The sequence below is a fragment of the Centruroides sculpturatus genome, unplaced genomic scaffold, assembly GCF_000671375.1.
Source record: "Centruroides sculpturatus isolate CEXI.00-Female unplaced genomic scaffold, Cexi_2.0 scaffold1804, whole genome shotgun sequence".
Lineage (NCBI taxonomy): Eukaryota > Metazoa > Arthropoda > Arachnida > Scorpiones > Buthidae > Centruroides > Centruroides sculpturatus.
This window is the reverse complement of record NW_019386031.1, coordinates 45,678-68,996: the sequence shown is the minus strand read 5'-3', so window position 1 is coordinate 68,996 and position 23,319 is coordinate 45,678. Positions and strand designations below refer to the sequence as shown.

Sequence of the window (23,319 nt, the reverse complement as noted above, 5' to 3'; positions counted from 1 at the left end):
TCCAGACTAATTAGAGAATTTTTACGTTTAGTCAAACGAACTATTTTCAACGTTTCTGGAACGTTTACAATCGTTCTATAATCGAACCAATATTCGAATTTTATGTTCGAATTTAATTCGAACAAATTCGAACAAAACATTCGAAATAGAAAGCCACTTTCAACCACTTTCAACCCCATATCTCCCGCACCCTTATAGCTATCGAGATGCAACCACCCCTATGCACGAATGGAGACTTGGGGCTACTACCACATGCAAACACCATTCACGTGCGATGTGTAGTTTTGGCGGAAAAGTGAAATATACGGACACACACGTCCATTTTTATATATAGATATATATTAGTAGTCTATTATTAGAATATATTATTAATATATCTCTAGTAAAGATCGCCCGTTGGAATTCGGCTCGCTCCCTTGTTTATTTCGTACATCGCCTCTGTGCAGGGTATTTACATTTATTCGAGTGTTGCGCAAATCGTGGCTGCTAAAAAACAGAAAGATGATTTCAATCGAAACAAAGCGAGACATCATCAGAAAAAGTGAAAGTTGACAAAAAGTTCATTGTCAAATGGGGAGAGGTTCGGGAGTTTACCAACACTCATTATCCAAACAGAGCCGAGGCCAACAGGATCAATGACCTCTACAATGACACCCTTGCCCGTCATTTCCGACAGGTATTGAAGAAGAGAGAGAAACAGACCACCTTGGACGTGTTTTTCAAGAAGCCAGCTGCCAAAAAACAAAGAATGGAACGACAGGAGATGATCCCGCAAGCTCCGGTAACCTCTCCTGAATCTGACTCCGATTAAAAAACGATAAAAAGAGACCCGCTGCGATGTGTAAAAAGTCTGTATCTGTATGAATGTGTAAAGAAAGTGTTCCTCCACTTCATCCTCGCAACATCTGACCACCCGGCATAATTGGTGACTGCTCCATTTTAATTTTTTTTATGGTACGGTTATTTTATGTCGCGAAACGAATTACATGTTTTAACACGTATTTCTATGGGAAAATGCGTTTCGTATAACGGACTTTTCACTTAACGGACGTACACCCGGAACGGATTAAGTACGTTATACGAGGCACCACTGTACTGTACGGTACATTATTTTCTTTATAACTCGCAATAAACTTCGATAATAATTGGTTTGTACTTATTTATTGCGAAAAAAATATTATTTTTATTTTAATAACTTAATGAGTCGACGAAACTTTCGGTTACGAATTCTTCTTTTCGCGTCGATTCCGGCCATCTTTGGACCACGTACAAACAACTAATTACGACTCGCTCTTCCCTCTTCCCTTCCCTTTGTTCTTCTTCCTTTCTTTCCAATACCTCTTCATTCTCTCGCTCCGCCGTTGTCTTTGCTCCCGAGTGAAGATTTTTCCACGTCTGTTAGTTTCCTTTTTCTGAAAACCCTCGAAGTTCTTTATTTCTAAACCTTTCCCTGTTCTGGATATCTTCAGATATGCCCATTTCTGCCGCGTCTTTTTGAGTGTCATTAGTCCATTGATTCTTATTCTTTTGGTTGTCGAAATACGTAAAAATTAGCTTTGTTAGCCTATTTTCCCCCATTTTCTTTATATGTCCAAAGAAGCTTACTCGCCTTCTCCGAATTGTATCCGAGAGTCTCGGGATTTTTTTGACAGAGCTCTTTATTGCTCCTTAGCCCGTAGTTACCACGTTCATCTGTTTTCGGCTCCAGAAGTTTTCGAAGGATTTTCCTCTCTTTTTTCTCCGTATTTTCTATTTTCCCCATTTTAAGAGTAGCAATACCTTCCGCTGCATAAAGTGCTCGAGGTTTTATCACCGCGTTATAATGTCTAATTTTTGTGTTGGTGGAGATGGGTTACAAATTATTTAAGTAAAAAATATATTTTTTAAAATTAAATTAGAAGTCTTTTAGCTTTGGAATAAAAAGTTTCTACGCTCTATCTTTATTAGAACTCTATGTATTGAATCTTTTATTCTGAGGTCACGTGATAACATCAGAATTTCCGAGTTTCTTTCGGTAACAAATCCGCCCCTGGTCGAAGTCGGATAATAAGAAAAAGTCGGAGTTGGAGTCGGTAGATTTTTACGCGACTCCAAAGCCCTGGAAAATTCGATCTTTCCTGAAAGTAATCGTTGTCAGTCTGTCATTACTGCATCCAAGTGCGAAAGAATCGGTTTCTTCAGTGTCTGAGGTAGGTTATAACTTCGCGTTTTGAACAATGCAGAGACTGTACAGGATTTTATAGTTCCATTCGTTTGCATATTGCAAAGTAAACAATATTTAAAGCAGCAAAAGCTTTGCATGTCCAGCCGAGCAACGTGTTGCTAATTAATGGTGGGTGTGCGTAAATTTACGGCCTCCGATATTTTAGAAGAAAAATGATTTCAAGTATGTACGGAGACGCCAGTTACAATGATTAAGTCAATTTTTTCTAAACCATAGCTCATAGTTCGAGTCCGAGCAGGTCATTTTCGGGTGCAATGTCCCACACAACTCTTGAGCCTCCATCGTATGCCTGCCGAATTCACAAAGAGCTTGAAAAGTAACTCTCTTAATCCATACAGGGAGAAAACAGTAAACAGAAAAATTCATAAAAATCAATGATAAACATGATTTTCAAATCATAATTAAATATTAAATCTTCATAATGAATTTACCTAAAAGATGTGGATGACTGCTGCATCTCAAAATCGTTCTGCTGAGAATTTGTAATTAGTTGTTTCTTAAAAATTTGTATTTGTAAATAATTGTATATAATATATATATTATAAACAAAAATATATTTATATTTAATTTTTATAATTATTAAAGATGATTTGAAAACTACACTTTGCAGGATACGCAAATGATTTTATTTAAGATGTGCAAATTTCTAAATTCTGCTTATAAATCTTACTATAAACTGTAGTATTTAACATTATTTATGATGCAGAAAAACAGTTGTTAAAGTGTGCAGTGCCCTTCATATAGAAAATTAAAAATATATTAATATAGCTTAAATTATAAAATAGTTGTGTACTATATCAACTGAAGCTCTATAGATCTAATTTAACTGTTAATTTATCATGGATTTATTTATATCCACGATCTTTCTATTTTGCAAAAATTGTTTCTCAGTTTTAAAATATACTTGCAGGATATTTGTAAAGAATTTAGTTAACTTTTGGAGCACACCAGCGCGCCTTGGACCATATTTGAAAAGCATTGAACTAGAACATTGTTAATTCTATAAATATTTTAAATTGCAAAAGAGGCATTGTTCTAGGCGCAATATTAATTAAATTATTAATATCTTACCTATAAGTTCAGCGACTTGAGGTACTTTTACAGTTGATGTGATAGTAACAAGGCTAACGGTTAATATTATCATCACCACACATCCTAATGTTAGTTTCTGCCTGATGTCTGCCGGAATCCAAAACATACACAGAGTCAATAATACAACAATAACAGAAATTATCCACTGTAACTGATATTGTGCAATTGGTTGTCGTCTTGTAAGTAACATTGACAATTCTACTATTGGATAAAAGTTATTTTGGTATTGCATGTCTCTTTTATCTAGCTGACAGTCATTCATATTCCAATAAGGATTACCGTTGTTAAAATATTCCAGATACGGTTCAGGATCAGGAGCGAACAAATAGACATCACTACCTCTGTTAGTCCAAGTTTCCAAACTGACTTTGCATTTTGCTGCATCCAATGGATAATCATCATAATTGAAATAACATTTACCAATTAATGAAGTGGGTATGGCCCACCATACTACTCCATCAGAGTAAACCTCAACATCAGTCGAATTAATTTCTGAAATGGAACTTTGTGGTCCACTGTAGAATTTAAAAACAAAATGAAATTAATTATTNAAAGATTTTTAATTGACTCTGTATTGGTTCTGTCAGCTTGATCTCTTTTCTTATGACTGAAGTACATCATATAAATGCTTTTCTGCCAGGTGGAATGATCAGAAAGCCAGAATAATGGCGGACATTGTTTCGTATTTCCAAAGCGTTTTAGAATTTCTTCTTTCTATAAACTGTAGTATTTAACATTATTTATGATGCAGAAAAACAGTTGTTAAAGTGTGCTATACGTGAAGAAATTCGTAAGAAATGAAAGTTAAATAACCATGAACACTAATTAATACACTGTAATTAAATTAAGAAGTTTAAATATAATTCAGCATTATAATAACTAATCTTCTGACATCAGAATTGTTCAAATAATTTTTTTATGTATATTGTGTTTAATAGTCAATATCATCTTGAAAATGCAAATTACATGGTATATATTCTCCTACATTTAATTTATGTTAACACTAAAAGGTCACTACAAAAATTAGAGTTAAATATAAGATCCAGGCTATAAACGTAGAGTTTACTACAAAAACTATTCCTGTAGTAAACTCCATAATCCTAAGACAGATGCTAGCTTGACATCTGTCTTAGGATTATGAATTGTAATTAAAACTAGACCTTTAACCGACCAGATTGCTGCGGGATTAGGTCGTCAACCTACTTTTTAGAGGACCCGGAATCGAATCCTGCCAGTCGAAAATCACCAGGTGGTTTGTCTGGACGTGTTGGGTTTCATCCGTCAACACATACTCGCCCTATTGTGGCCACGATAAGTTTCTTAGAGCCCAAAAGGAGGGAGAGTTAAAAAAGGAAAAACTGGGTTTCTGATGATGTAATCAAAACGCAATTTTGTATTGACCTGTTACTTTGGATTACCTAGAAGATTAATCTCATTTCGAAGGCGATTGAGTTAAATTAGATTAATGAAATAATATTGCGACTCGTCCGATCTGACAAAGGATCCATTTCAGAGTATTTTGTATGGAAAACTGGATCTGATTTAAGTGTTATACTCGTAAAGAAAACCTGGTAAATTTCACATGTCGAGTCCTATAGTGAGACACAAACGAGTGCTCAGTGATTTTACACAAAAACTTGAGATGCAATTTCTACAACGCTCATGAATAAATATAGTAGAATTGAAAGAATTTAATAAATTAATAAAAACGGATAATAGATTTGAAAAATTAACTTACCCGTAATGTATTTCGTAAATATCTGGTTTCCAAATAGATTTTGGTGGCATAGTTATCATTGAAATATTATTAAATTCTCTTTCTTTCCAAATCAAATGTTTATCTCTCCAGTGCTAAATTAAAATTTTATAATTTAAATTTAAGTTTGTTATAATTCTACTCACCCTTTTAAATATCCTTTTAATAACATAAAATTTTATGAACATTATTATTAATTCTACCAATTTGCAAACAGCAAAATAACATTATTCTTTATTGTTTTTGAAAGTGTAATTTTAATGAAATTTATTATAATTTATATGTTATTGACAGTAACAGAACTTATTTAGTTAAATTTTATAAACTTACTAGAACGATAATACAGTCTAAATCCATGGTTTGTTTCTCTTCATCCTGAAAACATAAATGTAAATATTTAAATGAATTTTATACAATTATCCAAACCGAAACAAATAGAAATCTTACCACGTTCATGATAGATAAAGGATCTATAAACACATGAACTTCTGTGACGTTAGTGTTGTACTTAACAGGGCGAGCATTAACGTCATAATCTGCTGTTAAATGTTGTCTTAACCTTCGATAATGATCCATAATCGTTTCATTACCAAATACCTCTAATTCCATTTCTGTAACAGTATCAATTTCTTCGAGTAAATGCTGATAACCGTCGTTAAGATTTCCCTTCGCTAGGAAGGGTAAAATACACAGAAACATCGTGTAAAGTTTATACGCAGCCATTGTTATACGTCAGATTGAATCCAGAAAACAGAATCAACAAACACCCCTCGATAATGGTATCTTTGATGACAATCACCTGCGTACTGTTGTACTAGTATCTGAATGATATTCTGCCCTAACAATTTATAGGTTATTATTAAAATGTCTGCTGTTTGTCCTTACATTAATACTATTTAAAATAATTGTTTGTACATAAATAAAACACTTGTAAATAGTATATTAGGGCTTATTATACCATAGATATCAAATATTTAAAACATTTCTAAAACTTCAATTATAATAAAGACTATATATTTTAAAAATTACAATTATTACATTTTTCAGGTAGATTAACCACCTACAGCTGTACATTGATAAAGTAAACTCAATTAGGCCTACATTCAAATTTCTTTTTGCTGTTTTCATCTGTTGTACAATTAATTCTTGGTTTGAAAATTTAGTTCCTATAATTTAACAATATTGTATATAAGTTATTATAGATTTACAGTATTATTTGATCAAGAAAAGATTTTTAATTGACTCTGTATTGGTTCTGTCAGCTTGATCTCTTTTCTTATGACTGAAGTACATCATATAAATGCTTTTCTGCCAGGTGGAATGATCAGAAAGCCAGAATAATGGCGGACATTGTTTCGTATTTCCAAAGCGTTTTAGAATTTCTCTCATTGTTATGAGAAACTGGAAAATCCACCAGACTTTTAAGGAGAGGTCCACTCTACCATCCGAAAGACGGATGGTAGAGTGGACCTCTCCTTAATCCTTAATAATCTCCATAATACATGTTTGTAGAACAGAAAAACACAAACAACACAGTACTGCAAGTTATATTATGGCTCACTCATCTACATGCATAAGTACACAGATATCACAGCAAACTGTTATAAGGCATTTTGGAAACGTATATACAGTATACACAAGAGTATACAGTACTGTATATACAAACGCGTTACGTTACATATTATTAAAATGTGTATTTATGTAAAACAGCTAATAAAATCATTAATTTTCTGAATACAACATTATAATTTAGACCAGACATTCAAATACATAATAAGCGGCATTCCATTTACAACTCTTCTTTCGAGAAACTCTAATCTTTTCGGAAGATCATATCTGATTAAGGGTAATAAATTTCTAAGTAATTGTTGCATAGTCAAGACTCGGGTGCCCTAGTAATATGATTATAATTGTACTTTTTTATAAATTTATTTTTGAATTTTCGTATATAAACTAACAGTCTTTAGTTCTATGTTAATATTGAACATTGTAATAATTCCAGGACTTTTTAAAATAAATGTGAAAATGCGAAACATATAAACGATACTTTAATTTACGTGTGTGTGCCTGGTATGTGTACGTATTCATACAAGGATATGTTAGTTGTAACTCATTGCATGGGAGACATACTGGAATTCATGAATGACACATGTAAAACATTGCCATATTGTGTGTTTCGGTGCAATTACTCTCGTTACATTTACTAATGTTGGCCGCTAGAGACTGCTAGCAAAATATGGAGTTTTTCATGGATCATGGAAAACTCCATATCTAGCAAAATATGGATGAGTTATTAGTCATGCTCATCATGAATTTCACCATGCCTACAATAGGGGCAGCCAGGTGGCTTGGGACGGGATTAGGCATTTTTAAGAAAAACAACCTACGAAAAATTCCCTGGTTGCTCTACCAGATTCGATTCCGGTTATTCAAAGCAGTAAACTTACTCTTTAATTGTCTGGGCCATCTGACCCGTTTGTATTATAATTTTCTGTGAATTTAAAACTAAAGAAAACTGAATAGTATACACACACTATTATATTTAATATTCTTCAATGTTTGAATTTGAATAAAGTCATCAAAATTCAAGTTTATATTGTTTTAGGTATAGAACATAGTAATAGTACATAAAAAATGAACAATATTCTATCCAGAATTTGAGCAATTATTTGCCAGTTTTCGTTTTTCGTTAGTCGTTGAAGAGGAGCCAATTCGTCTTGATTTTCGTACAAATTCATTTTGTCCATTGGTTTCTCTTCCGTGCGAACTGAATTAATTATTAATAATTTAGCAATGGTTCCTGAAAATATGTTGAGGATAAATTCGGGCGGTTCATAGTCTTGAATGTATCGAAAATTAATGATGATGACCTCGAATACAATAGCCACTAAGACGACGAACATTGTGTTGTGAATAGGTTTAGCTAGAACGATAAACATTAAATTAAAATGTTAGAAGCTAAAATAAATAATTTCGAATCATAAATCACTAAAAATTTTCAAAAGTTTTTATGAAATTGAATTAAACTAAAATTTTTTTGGTAAATTATTCTTCAGATATCAGACATATCTTACTGTGGATCTATTTCTATTTTCAGTGGCAATAAATATACACGCACTGCATTCGTGATTGTGATAAATGGTAAGAAAACTGGACTCCTTTGCAACTTCGTTTAATTAGTAAATAAATTAAACTACTTGAGCTACGGCTTACAAAAAAATTGGCTCAATTTTTGTAACAGGAGTCTCCAATACACACCTGAAATCATTATTCCTCTAAAATAAATTTAGGAGACCATAAATTTATGCACACTCAGCATTCACATGCAATTACCACTTCGTGGATCTTCACTTTGCAGCGTACACGTTGGCATCTCGCCTAGTCACGGAAAACATCTTGTAGAATGTTGGTCCATGTTTCTTGAAGAATCGTTTTCAGTTGATTTCTAATTCCGATTTGCATTACAGCACCTGTTTCTCGAGAACACGCGAAAGATCGTTGATCGGACTGAGATAGAGCGAATTTGAATCATGAGAACTTGGGCAGTATTTTGGGAAAGCCAAGCACTAATGGAGCGCACAGTATGCGGCTTGGCGGGATTTCGCTGAAAAATCGTACCTCTATGCGGCCGAAGATGGGCTATGGACGACAGTAAATGTTGTTCAAGAATTGCCTGATAAGATTGGCAGTCCCATCAGAAAGGAGCCAAACCACCAATGCCAGAATGCTAAAACTTGAACCGTGCTTGGAAAGTTGACTTTTTGCTTCTGTTTTGAGCGAGTCTTTTGTCCTGCCGACTGGATGACTGTACGTCCTAAATTTCTACATAGGGCAAAGATGATTTGTGAGACAAAATAATCTTTTGCTAGTCAAGTTCACAAACCACTTGTTCACAATTCACAAACGTTTATATTAACGATTAAAACTTACATACAGTTATGACGTTACAAAAATAAAACAATTACAATAATTCAGATATAGCAAAGTTCAAACGTCAATTAAACCACCACAACAGGTCCGTCGAAAAGGACTCCTTGCAACGTATTCCTTCAGACGTTAGTTACCGCACAGCGAGACGAAACAACCTTTTTATGCGAAGCTAATCAAACTTGAGTTGCCTGAATATGTCTTTGGCGAACTAAACTTCCCGCCTAATCTCAATCCTTTTATACGGATTGAGACGAATTTAATTCCACCAATCAGCGTTTAGTAGCGCTATCGGACGTCCGCTGGTCGTACGAAGTTTTCTAGCCAATCCGCGGTCGAGTTCCAAAACTACCAACATCGCCTGATCCACGTTTCCGTGACGACCGCCGTTAATCGTTCAAAACCAGGAAAAGCGCGGGAAATCGTACGTCCAGACGATTTATCCCGAAACCGCTATTGAGCTTCTGTCCAAGACAGGTGATCCTTACTCCATGCAAACCTCTTCTTTTGCTGCACTGGCGTCAAAATGGGCTTTCGCTTTCTCTTGTACGAACCGTAACCCATATAATGTAAACCTTTAGCTAGCAGTTCGTCGAGATAAGATTGACCTTTTCGTTCGTTCCACATTTCTGCAGCTTCCACCAACATATCAGGTTATGACAATCCAACAGAAAATTCCAGGGCTGTGGAGTCGGAGTCGGAGTCGTGGAGTTTTGGTGTTTTAGCCGGAGTCGGAGTCGTCAAAAAGTTCGCCGACTCCGACTCCTTTTTAATTACCAACTTCTTATGTATATAAAATGGAAAAGTATTGGAATCGTGTCAAATTTGACCCTCCAAGTTTTATTTTTTTGCAAATCTACACGTTTGGAGACCTCCCGAACCCCTCAAAAAAGACAGTAAAAGAAAAAATTCGCGCGCGTGTGTGTTGGCATCTAATTTGTTTAATTTCTTTATTTTCTTTCTGAGATATTAAACAATATCTCAGAATGGGTAAAGTTTAAGAAACGAAATGTGGCACTGTAGCTTGCGTATAAAGGGGCATTAATACTATTAAATTTTTGTTCTTAATTAAAGGTCGACAGGGTGAAGACCTAAAAGTGGTCATGTGTCATACCTCTTAATGAATATTTTACTCGTTATTAGCATTTAAAATTAGAAAAAAATAAAATAAAACTCGTCTCTAACTTCAAAGTAAGCTTTTTAACCATTTTATAATAGTACAGTAAAACCCATTAAGATGTTCTGGCCTAAAATGTTAGAATGTATACGGGGACACGATTTAGTTCAACAACTTTAACGCTAAATAACTAACTCCTGTATTAAACCATCTGACTCCGATTCTGACCACTCTGACCACAGAAATTATTGGGCTTCAAACGGGGTGAACAAAATCATGCCCCCCNAATGGCTAAATTGGATGTGGTACAATAGATATACTAGTACACACTACAATTTATAGAAGCTTTCCTGTGAAAGTTTCTGGCTACCGATATAAGGGATGTTTGAAAAACAATGCTGAAACTTATACGGATAGTGCTATTTAGTCATGCAAAGAAAATACAGACAAGTGTATGTTCGGAGGTGTTATCCACCGGTTGGTAACTGACAGACATTGAAGATGGGAACCAGAGTCTGAATAAATGAGCGAATGAGTCCGACTGTATTATTTAATACTGGATATTACGATGGCGATACCTCCCTGATTAATTTTACGATAAACTTTTGGATACGAACCTAATTTAGCACCGAGTACTAGAGATTTAGAATTTAAGACCGACAACTTTTGAAAAAAATGTGAATGTAGCTACCCGCTAAGAAATAAATTAGTAATTATACGACTAAAGAACATAAATAAAGTCAAATACTGTGTTTAACTGTTGTGTCTATCCGACATTGGTACAAAACGTAGGCGAAGATAGCAATTTTTAGTTTTAAAAATGTATTTTCGGTGTGTCTAACGTTTTAAAGGCCTTCATTTTTAATCTCGTGATTTTCCTGTAGGACTACAAATGCAAACAATAAGCTTAATTTAATCTCAAAAAAGAAAAATACAATTTCATTATCAATTTAATATACTTTTACTTTATAACACGGTAGTTGAATAGTATCAAATTCTCCGGTAGTTGACGTTTTGAGATTTCTTAACCCGAAAAAGTAAAAAAAGGAAAAAAGTACATGGACAGGTTCGTTTTTTTAACTGTGCAAACGTCTTATTGTTTCTTAAAAACAAAAAAATACAGCAACAAGTTGCGAAACATTCCCGGCAACATGACGTCACGAGATGTTATAAAATAATAACTTTTATATTATTAATTAACATAAAATGATAAAAAACTTAATATTAAGGATAGAGATGAATTTTATTCAAAAAATTGTAAATGCTGATAAAAAGTAGGTTAATATATTTATTAATGGTGCATAATTATTTGTGTATACCTCTACAGGAAACTGGCATTCGCTCGTTGATGAAAAAAATGGCTGCTAGTTGTTTTAAGGATAGATTTTAGCGCTGTTTTGTTCATATTTTCTAATTACATAACTAAGTTACAAGGAAGTGAAACTGTGTCGCAACTTTATTAACCATAAAAAGTCATGGGCATCCTAGTTGGACTCGAATCCGCATGTCAAAACAATTGACAGTAACGTTTCTTTCAGATATTTAGTAATGACATATTATTAACTACATACATAAGCATACAATAAACTTAATAAAACATATTTTGCAATTAAAAGAACATTCCTAATAATCATCTATGTGTAAATTAGAAGAAAACACTTAAAATTTAAATTTATATTGTTTTAGGTATAGAACTAAGCAATAGAACGTAAAAAATGAACAATATTCTATCTACAATTTGAGCAATTATTTGCCAGTTTTCGTTTTTCGTTAGTCGTTGAAGAGGAGCCAATTCGTCTTGATTTTCGTACAAATTCACTTTGTCCATTGGTTTCTCTTCCGTGCGAACTGAATTAATTATTAATAATTTAGCAATGGTTCCTGAAAATATGTTGAGGATAAATTCGGGCGGTTCATAGTCTTGAATGTATCGAAAATTAATGATGATGACCTCGAATACAATAGCCACTAAGACGACGAACATTGTGTTGTGAATAGGTTTAGCTAGAACGATAAACATTAAATTAAAATGTTAGAAGCTAAAATAAATAATTTCGAATCGTAAATCACTAAAAATTTTCAAAAGTTTTTATGAAATTGAATTAAACTAAAATTTTTTTGGTAAATTATTCTTCAGATATCAGACATATCTTACTATGGATCTATTTCTATTTTCCGTAGCAATAAATATACATGCACTGCATTCGTGATTGTGATAAATGGTAAAAAAAACTGGACTCCTTTGCAACTTCGCTTAATTAGTAAATAAATTAAACTACTTGAGCTACGGCTTACAAAAACATTGGCTCAATTTTTGTAACAGGAGTCTCCAATACACACCTTAAAGCATTATTCCTCTAAAATAAATTTAGTAAGCTATATGTTTTTGCACACTCAGCATTCACATACAATTACAACTTTGTGGATCTTCACTTTGCAGCGTACACGTTGGCACCTCACCTAGTCACGGAAAATGACTTGTAGAACGTTGGTCCATACTTCTTAAAGATTCGTTTTCAGCTGATCTCTTATTGCAATTTGCATTTCAGCACCTGTTTCTCGAGAACACGCGAAAGATCCTTGATCGGACTGAGATAGAGCGAATTTGAATCATGAGAACTTGGGCCTGATTTTGGGAAAGCCAAGCACTAATGGAGCGCACAATATGCGGCTTGGCGGGATCTCGCTGAAAGATCGCACCTCTCTGCGGCCGAAGATGGGCTATGGAAGACAGTAAATGCTGTTCAAGAATTGCCTGATAAGATTGAAAGTCCCATCAGAAAAGAGCTGAACCACCAATGCCAAAATGCTAAAACTTGAACCTCACATTTGAACCTTGCTTGGAAAGTTGACTTCCTGCATCACAGTTTTGAGTGAGTCTTTTGTTTGGCCGACGAATGACTGTACATCCTAAATTTCTATATAGGACAAAGATGATTTGTCAGACAAAATCACCTTCCGCTATTGAGCTTCTGTCCAAACTTTCTCTTTCTCTTGTATGAACCCATGTAATATAAACCTTTTGCTAGCAGTTCGTCGAAATACAGATTGGCCTTTTCGCTCGTTCCACATTTCTGCAGTTTCCACGAACATATCAGGTTATGACAATCCGACAACAAAATCGAACTTTTCTGAAAGTAGTCATTGTCAGCCTGTCATTACTGCATCCAAACGCGAAAGAACCTGTTTCTTCAGAGTGTCTGAGGTAAGTTCTAACTTCGCGTTTTATGCAGAGACTGTACAGGATTTTATAGTTCTATTCGTTTGCATATTGCCAACTAAACAATATCTAAAGCAGCAAAAGCTTTGTATGTCCAACCGAGCAACGTGTTGCTAATTAATGGTGGGTGCGCGTAAATTTACGACCTCCGATACTTTAGAAGAAAAACGCTTTCAAGTATGTACGGAGACGGCAGTTACAATGATTAAGTCAATTTTTTCTAAACCATAGCTCATAGTTCGAGTCCGAGCAGGTCATTTTCGGGTGCAATGTCCCACACAACTTGAGCCTCCATCGTATGCCTGCCGAATTCACAAAGAGCTTGAAAAGTAACTCTCTTAATCCATACAGGGAGAAAACAGTAAACAGAAAAATTCATAAAAATCAATGATAAACATGATTTTCAAATCATAATTAAATATTAAATCTTCATAATGAATTTACCTAAAAGATGTGGATGACTGCTGCATCTCAAAATCGTTCTGCTGAGAATTTGTAATTAGTTGTTTCTTAAAAATTTGTATTTGTAAATAATTGTATATAATATATATATATTATACACAAAAATATATATATATTTAGTTTTTATAATTATTAAAGATGGTTTGAAACTACCCTTTACAGGATACGCAAATGATTTTATTTAACATGTGCAAATTTCTAAATTCTGCTTATAAATCTTACTATAAACTGTAGTATTTAACATTATTTATGATGCAGAAAAACAGTTGTTAAAGTGTGCAGTGCCCTTCATATAGAAAATTAAAAATATATTAATATAGCTTAAATTATATATAGTTGTGTACTATATTAACTGAAGCTCTATAGATCTAATTTAACTGTTAATTTATCATGGATTTATTTATATCCACGATCTTTCTATTTTGCAAAAATTGTTTCTCAGTTTTAAAATATAGGCCTACTTTCAGGATATTTGTGGAGAATTTAGTTATCTTTTGGAGCACACCAGCGCGCCTTGGACCGCATTTGAAAAACATTCAACTAGAACATTGTTAATTCTGTAAATATTTTAAATTGCAAAAGAGACTTTGTTCTAGGCGCAATATTAATTAAATTATTAATATCTTACCTATAAGTTCAGCGACTTGAGGTACTTTTACAGTTGATGTGATAGTAACAAGACTAACGGTTAATATTATCATCACCACACATCCTAATGTTAGTTTCTGCCTGATGTCTGCCGGAATCCAAAACATACACAGAGTCAATAATACAACAATAACAGAAATTATCCACTGTAACTGATATTGTGCAATTGGTTGTCGTCTTGTAAGTAACAATGTCAATTTTACTATTGGATAAAAGTTATTTAGGTATTGCATGTCTCTTTTATCTATCTGACAGTCTTTCATATTCCAATAAGGATTACCGTTGTTAAAATATTCCAGATACGGTTCAGGATTAGGAATGAACAAATTGACATCACTACCTCTGTTAGTCCAAGTTTCCAAACTGACTTTGCATTTTGCTACATCCAATGGATAATCATCATAATTGAAATAACATTTACCAATTAATGAAGTGGGTATGGCCCAGAATACGTCTCCATCAGAGTAAACCTCAACATCAGTCGAATTAATTTCTGAAATGGAACTTTGTGGTCCACTGTAGAATTTAAAAATAAAATGAAATTAATTATTTAATGATTACGATAAATACTGAAATAATACAACTATAAATATATCCATTTAAATAAGGTTTATTTAAACATATACGTGAAGAAATTCGTAAGAAATGAAAGTTAAATAACCATGAACACTAATAATACACTGTAATTAAGTTAAATATAATTCAGCATTATAATAACTAATATTCTGGAATCAGAATTGTTCAAATAATTTTTTTATGTATATTGTGTTTGATAGTCAATATCATCTTGAAAATGCAAATTATATGGTATATATTCTCTTACATTTAATTTATGTTAACAGTAAAAGGTCACCAGAAAAATGAGAGTTAAATATAAGATTCAGGCTATAAACGTGGAATTTACTAGAAAAACTAATCCTTCAGTAAACCCCTAAACCCTAAGAGATGCTAGCTTGACATCTGTCTTAGGATTATGAATTGGAATCCAAACTAGACCTTTAACCGACCAGATTGCTGAGGGATTAGGTCGTCAACCTACTTTTTGGAGGACCCGGAATCGAATCCGGCCAGTCGAAAATCACCAGGTGGTTTGTCTGGACGTGTTGAATCTCGTCCGTCAACACATAGTCGCCCTATTGTGGCCACGATAAGTTTCTTAGAGCTCACAAGGAGGGAGAGTTAAAAAAGAAGAACTGGGTTTATGATGGTGTAATCAAAACGCAATTTTGTATTGACCTGTTACTTTGGATTACCTAGAAGATTAATCTCATTTCGAAGGCGATTGAGTTAAATTAGATTAATGAAATAATATTGCGACTCGTCCGATCTGACAAAGGATCCATTTCAGAGTATTTTGTATGGAAAACTGGATCTGATTTAAGTGTTATACTCGTAAAGAAAACCTGGTAAATTTCACATGTCGAGTCCTATAGTGAGACACAAACGAGTGCTCAGTGATTTTACACAAAAACTTGAGATGCAATTTCTACAACGCTCATGAATAAATATAGTAGAATTGAAAGAATTTAATAAATTAATAAAAACGGATAATAGATTTGAAAAATTAACTTACCCGTAATGTATTTCGTAAATATCTGGTTTCCAAATAGATTTTGGTGGCATAGTTATCATTGAAATATTATTAAATTCTCTTTCTTTCCAAATCAAATGCATATCTCTCCAGTGCTAAATTAAAATTTTACAATTTAAATTTAAGTTTGTTATAATTCTAGTCACCCCTTTAAATATCCCTTTAATAACGTAAAAATTAATGTACATTATTATTAATTCTACCAATTTGCAAACAGCAAAATAACATTATTCTTTATTGTTTTTGAAAGTGTAATTTTAATGAAATTTATTATACAGTAATTTATATGTTATTGACAGTAACGGAACTTATTTAGTTAAATTTTATATACTTACTAGAATGATAATACAATCGAAATCCATGGTTTGTTTCTCTTCATCCTGAAAAACATAAATTTAAATATTTAAATTAATTTTATACAATTTTCAAAACCGAAATTAATAGAAATCTTACCACATTCATGATAGAGAAAGGAACTATGTGCACATCAACTTCTGTGACGTTAGTATTATACTTAACAGGGCGAGCATTAACGTCATAATCTGCTGTTAAATGTTGTCTTAACCTCCGATAATGATCCATAATCGTTTCATTACCAAATACCTCTAATTCCATTTCTGTAATAGAATCGATTCCTTCGAGTAAATGCTGGTAATTGTCGTTAAGATTTCCCTTCACTAGGAAGGGTAAAATACATAGAAACACCGTGTAAAGTTTATACGCAGCCATTGTTATACGTGAGACAGTATCCAGAGAACGGAATCAACAAACACCCCTCGATAATGGTATCTTTGATTACAATCACCTGCGTGCTGTTGTACTAGTATCTGAATGATATTCTGCAATAATAACCTAACAATTTATAGGTTATTATTAATAAGTCTACTGTTTGCCCTTATATTAATACTATTTAAAAGATTTGTTTTTAAATAAATAAAAGACTTGTAAATAGTATATTAGGGCTTATTATACCATATAAATCAAATATTTAAAAACATTTCTAAAACTTAGGTTATAATAAAAACTATATATGTTTTAAAAATTACAATTATTACACTTTTCAGGAATAGTCGACCCTCTTATAACGTGGTAGTTACGTTCCATTTTATAGGAATTTTACGTTGTAGGAATCCTTAAATACATGAGCCAATCATAGCCCGGCACGTGTGCAGTTTACGGACTACGGTTGTTTGAAAGGTTTTCTTCCATAAAATTAATCGATTCTAGACTAATTTGACTCAACATTTCCAAAACATGTATAATTTTTTGGGAATAATCCGTATAAACCATGCTATAAACAAAAAAATGTAGGATTACTTACCGAGTATGCACCGTTGTAATCAATCCTTTGTAATCAACTCCCTTTGTTCATATGGAGATTGCAGCGTTATGTGCTTTTTCTCCGAGAGACGTGTTTATTGACCGAAGAGCCAGCCGTAACAACGCCTATACGCGCGCGCGGGAAAGAAATGCCTTCCGGGAGGACTTTTATGGGGAACTGGCCTCCTATTCAGTCGTTATTGGCAAGGAGAAAATCCGGAAAACTCCTTGCAGCCAGCCTGTCCGATCGCGGCGCGAACCCACGACCGAACTTTCCAGTGTTTAGGGTCTGGTCACCGCTATGAGCGGCTAGTGGGAACCGTTCAACGACGCCACTGCTCAAGTATGTTTTCGTCGCGGTGCAGCGCACCAAACGGCGGCGCGTTTTCTGATAAGTTATTTTTCTGCAAACAATTTGTTGAACTTTGGAGACATCATTAATAGAAATAATTTTTATGGCCATTGAATAAATGTTTTTTTCACAAGAAATGTACTGTACTGTACAGTATTGTAATTACAGTACTGTATTAGACTTACAGTACCTAATTTATAATATGTACAGACGATAGTAAACTCAACTTACCCGCCTAAACTCTCGGTAGCGTGTAAGTAGTTCGGCTGCTCGTCCACTATTGGTCCAGATTCGACCAATCCTGTCGCGACACGAGTCGGCGATGACGTTTTACCGCATTTTACGAGTCTCTTTTAGCGTCTTTATACGAATACGGTCGCAATTTTTTCGCCGCGATATACGAATCCGCATTATATGAACCCGATTTATGGGTGGAGTCGACTGTAGATTATTGTTAAGCACCTACATACAGCTGTACATTGATAAAGTACACTCAATCCGTTTTAGATTGCATTGGTATTCCTACATTCTAATTTCTTTTCGTTGTTTTTATCAGTTGTACAATTAATTTTTAGTTTGAAAATTATTTCCTATAATTTAACAATATTGTATATAAGTTATTGTAGATTTACAGTATTATTTGATCAAGAAAAGATATTTAATTGCCTCTGTACTTATTCTGTCAGCTTTATCTCTTTTCTTATGAGTGAAGTACAGCATATAAATGCTTTTCTGCAAGGTGGAATGACCAGAAAGCCAGACTAATGGCGGACATTGTTTCGTATTTCGAAAGCGTTTTAGCATTTCTCTCATTGTTATGAGAAACTGAAACATTCACCAGACATTTAATGAGAGGTCCACTCTACCACCCGAAAGACAGATATACATAGAAGAGAAAAACACAAACAACACAATAGTGCAAGTTATATTATGGCTCACTCATCTACAAGCATAAGTACACAGATGTCACAGCAAACTGTTATAAGGATGTGAGGGACGAACAAACCCACAATAAAGTGTTATTTTACATTTTAATTATTTGAAAATATAATCGGTTAAATTCGAACGTTTTATCGAGTTAGGCTAAAAGCCATAAAATTTATTTCCCACGGAGTTTGTTCCTTGTTGAGTCGGATCAAGTTAGTCAGGGATGTGTCACCAGGAACTTTTGATGGAGAAGACATATTGGACGTGCGACCGTTAAAGGCCATCACCTGACCTCATGGAAAAAACCCAAGAGAAAAAAAAAGAGAAAAGAAAACGATCCCGGGGTCAGTCGTCATCCGAAGTCCCTCTACAGAAGTCGTCATTCAAGCCCGCCCAACCAAGTCGTCCTCCAAACCATTAAAACCGTGCCCCAGGATTAAAACCGTAACACCGAATTAAAACCGCGACCAGGATTAAACCCGAGAAAAACATTCGTGCTGGATTAAGCCTCTACACTCCTCCGTGCCTCCACCCCAGTGAACGGACAAGATTCTGATTCAAGATTCAACGGTACAGAACTGTCCATCGACAAGGTATTTATCAACCCGCGATTCGGTTGTAAACTCTCTCTCTCCGCGGCCTAGTATAGTTAAGACCAATAACATGCCGATAGTATTTAGTATCTCTGTATAGTATTTAGTTCGACTTAATTAAAATTGTTATTTATTTGTTACTATGGAGTCCGAGTAAGTTACTTCCGCGTCTCTCTCCTCACCTCTACTCCGAATCCAAGCGCTCACACGCTACCGCTCGCGAATCTTTAGACGTAACGTCGCGATTTCCGAGTCCCCCAGAGACTCAGTGGTGTCAGATTCAGGTCTCCTGACAGGGCGCCAAAGAGGTGCCGACCCTACGGTCACAAGGTATTTGAGAAAAGGACTATACAGTATATACAAACGCCTTACGTTACATATTATTAAAATGTGTATTTATGTAAAACAGCTAATAAAATCGTTAATTTTCGGAATACAGTATTATAATTTAGACCAGACATTCAAATACATAATAAGCGGAATTCCATTTACAACTCTTCTTCCGAGATCTAATCTTTTCGAAAGATCTTATCTGATTAACGGTAATAAATTTCTAAGTAATTGTTGCATAGTCAAGACTCGGGTGTCCTAGTAATATGATTATATACCTTTTTGTAAATTTATTTTTGAATTTTAGTATATCAACTAACAGTCGTTAGTTCTATGTTAATATTGAACATTGTAGTAATTCCAGGACTTTTTAAAATAAATGTGAAAATGCGAAACATATAAACGGTACTTTAATTTACGTGTTAATACGTGCCTGGTATGTGTACGTATACATACAGAAATATGTTAGTTATAACTCATTGCATGGGAGACATACTGGAATTAATGAATTACACATGTAAAACAATGCCATCTTGTGTGTTTCGATGCAATTACTCCCGTTACGGTTACTAATGTTGGCAGCTAGAGACTGCTAGCAAAATATGGAGTTTTTCATGAATCATGACATTCCGGACGAGTTACGGATGTTATTAAAGTTTAGTCATGCTCATCGTGGATCCGGCCATGCCTACAATAAGGACAGCCACGTGGCTTGGGACAGGATTAGACATATTCAAGACAGCCTACGAAAAATTCCCTGGTTGCTCTACCGGATTCGATTCCGGTTATTCAAAGCAGTAGACTTACGCCTTAATTGTCTGGGCTATCTAACCCGTTTGTACTATAATTCTCCGTGCATTTAAATATAAAGAAAACTGAATAATATACATACACTATTATATCTAATATTCTTCAATGTTTGAATTTGAATAAAATTATCAAAATTCAAGTTTATATTGTTTTAGGTATAGAAACTTGGCAATAGTACGTAAAAAATGAACAATATTCTATCTACAATTTGAGCAATAATATGCCAGTTTTAGTTTTTCGTTAGTCGTTGAAGAGGAGCCAATTCGTCTTGATTTTCGTACAAATTCACTTTGTCCATTGGTTTCTCTTTCGTGCGAACTAAATTAATTTATATATATAATAGAGATGGGTCGATTATAATAATAAGCGCAGAGCCCAAACGGTTAGGAGTTAAAGGTTGAAATTTGGTACACAGTTAGGGTACGTCATGAGAATGTACACTAAAAAGGGATTTTTTTGAAATTCCCTCCGCGGGGGAGAGATTGTTAACATTTCCCCACGGAAGAAGTGTTAACAATGGAAATGTTAAGAGAAAGTGATGTGCAAGCTTAACAGGCGTAGATTCGGCTTTTTGTGTTTTTGCGAGAAATCGAACATATTTTTAGACCCATCTAAAATTTTCTAATTACTTTGAAAACAAGGTCCCCCTGTTTTCAGACTAATTAGAATAGAACTAATATCAAATTCTTGCATTCTGTGAAAACCGATAAGATTGGCTATAATGTAATAATCTCAATCTTCGCTATCGTTACTTTTTGCCCGAGCAACGCCGGTCTTAACGGGCTTAATAATTTAGCGATGTTTCCTGAAATTAATTGGACAAGAAATAAAGGTGGGAGATAATAAATACACTATAGAAAGTTTAGAAACGGATTTGTTAACTGTAACTGTTCGGTATGCTCCTTATGAGGTTGATGAAAGCCTGATAAAAGAAGTACTGTATTAGGAAAATACGGTAGGATAATTAACGTGTATACAGGTCTCCATCCAAATACGAATGTACGTACGGGTGCATTTCGGGTGTCTATAATAACAAGGAAGCGAATTCCTATCTTTATGGAATTATTAGGTAGACGTGTACAACTGTACTATGTAGGAAATAAAAAAGAGTGTTTAAGATGTGGAGACTTAAATCACGAAGTGAAAGATTGTACAATTAAATTATGTTATCGATGTGGAAGTGACAGTCATTTAGTACGGGAATGTGAGGCCTGTTATAATTGTAGGAAGAAACACGAAAAAGGAGAGAAATGTCCTACACCATTATTCTCGGAGATATGTAAGAAGGGACCAAGAAAACATAGCCTCGAAAGAAGGCGTGAAAAAAGTTTGGATAGGTGGAGAAAGGAACAGAATGAGAAACAGGAAATAGAGCAGGAAAGGGAAACGGAGGAAATACAACCTCCAGAGTTATTAATAGTCTATAGAGGACTGAAGAAAGTAGTGAAAAAGATCAGGAGAGTGATAGAGATAGTGATGGGGAAAAAGGAAGGGAGCAGAGTAAAGTAAAACAGATGGTGGAAGGGATTGAAGGGGAATCTGAGAAAAGGATAGGAAAAAGACGGGCTAGTAGAACAAAGGAAAAATTGACCCCTAAACGGTTAATAGTTGGCTTAGAGAGAAATCCAGTATTGGAAAAACAGAGAATACAGAAGACAAATCAGGGAATTGGAAAATTAGGTGAAAGATCAATACTACAGCAGAATTTAATGATAGGGGATATGTGTAGAAAGACACAAAAAGGAAACGATAATGGCTGAAGTAAGAAATTTAAATATTAGATTTGTTAATATATCCGGGTTACGCGATAGATGTAAACAGATATTTTTAGTAAATATGGTACTTACCAGTAGAATCGATATCCTCGGGATCCAGGATACGAATATTAGGGACATGCATGATGTAAGACAATTAAGAAATATTTTTATAAATTATAATATATACGCGTCATTCGCTATTAGGAAGAGAACGGGAGTAATCTTGTTGATAAGTAAAAATATAAAAGTACATGACTTCAGAACAGATAGTGAGGGGAGAGTGATAGCAGTAGATATTCATGTTGGAAATCGGGCCTTTAGAGTGATAAGTATCTATGCACCGACTGGAGCATATGAACGTAAAGACTTTTTTAAAAATTTGACTGAGTTTTTAAGGGGTGGTAGGGAATTAATATTTTTCGGTGATTTTAATTGTGTTTTAGACTGTATTGACAAAAATGGACCGATTGCTTCAGATAGTTCGCGAAATATTCTACGGCGTGTTTTAGAAGATTATGATCTTTATGATATTTTTAGAGTTTGCTTTCCACATCATCATGGATATACTTGGGAGGGTCAAGGAATAAGGGAGCGCTTGGATAGAGTGTATGCATCAAAGGGAGTAGGAAAAATAAATAGGATTTTAAGTTATGAGTTAGAAACAGAATTAAAAAGACTAACAGATCATAGAATGGTTGAGGTAGAGATTGAAATAAACTAGATATAAAAACAGGATTAAGAAAAGACAAAGTTTAGAAATTAATAGGTTAGTAGAACATGGACAAGAAATTACTAGTAATAACGAAATATTAAGAAGCTTTTATAGTTTTTATAATGAGCTGTTTGCTGAACCATATTATTATGAAGAATTGGAAGAGGAAATATTTGGTTGTATATATCCAATTAAAGAGAAAAATGATAACATAATAAATAAGGAGATTACAAAGGAAGAGATTAAGGAAGCTATACAGGCGCTCCATGTTCATAAATCACCGAATAGGGATTTATTAAATTCTGAATTTTTTTAAGTTTTTTGGGGAGAATCTTAATGACTTATTATATACACTTTACAATTTTAAAGTTTTTAGTCACACTTTTTGTAATGGGAAAATGATATTAATTAGAAAAAATGATGATGTGAACTGCAGTACAAATGATTTTAGGCCAGTAACTTTGTTGAACGTAGAATATAA

The 23,319-nt window shown here is 34.1% G+C and overlaps 2 protein-coding genes across 3 annotated transcripts in view; both read right to left on the bottom strand.

Moving 5' to 3' along the window:
• The window catches only part of LOC111613212 (neuronal acetylcholine receptor subunit alpha-10-like), a 17,498-nt gene extending 12,339 nt beyond the window's left edge, over nt 1–5,159 (bottom strand). Inside the window, exons 1-2 of one of the 2 annotated variants that reach the window (XM_023354565.1) lie at nt 5,055–5,159; nt 3,296–3,831 (exon numbers count right to left, since the gene is read on the bottom strand). In XM_023354565.1, coding sequence (XP_023210333.1) covers nt 3,296–3,831; nt 5,055–5,113 — 595 coding nt within the window. In that variant the 5' untranslated portion in view covers nt 5,114–5,159. The remainder of the gene's footprint in view (nt 1–3,295; nt 3,832–5,054) is intronic. The other variant, XM_023354564.1, reaches the window with a different exon arrangement.
• Nucleotides 1–16,822, bottom strand: part of LOC111613211 (acetylcholine receptor subunit alpha-like) — a 39,637-nt gene extending 22,815 nt beyond the window's left edge. The window contains exons 1-5 of the mRNA XM_023354563.1: nt 16,491–16,822; nt 16,373–16,417; nt 16,020–16,132; nt 14,427–14,962; nt 11,936–12,120 (exon numbers count right to left, since the gene is read on the bottom strand). Coding sequence (XP_023210331.1) covers nt 11,936–12,120; nt 14,427–14,962; nt 16,020–16,132; nt 16,373–16,417; nt 16,491–16,766 — 1,155 coding nt within the window. The 5' untranslated portion in view covers nt 16,767–16,822. The remainder of the gene's footprint in view (nt 1–11,935; nt 12,121–14,426; nt 14,963–16,019; nt 16,133–16,372; nt 16,418–16,490) is intronic.
• Nucleotides 16,823–23,319: the final 6,497 nt, after the last annotated feature.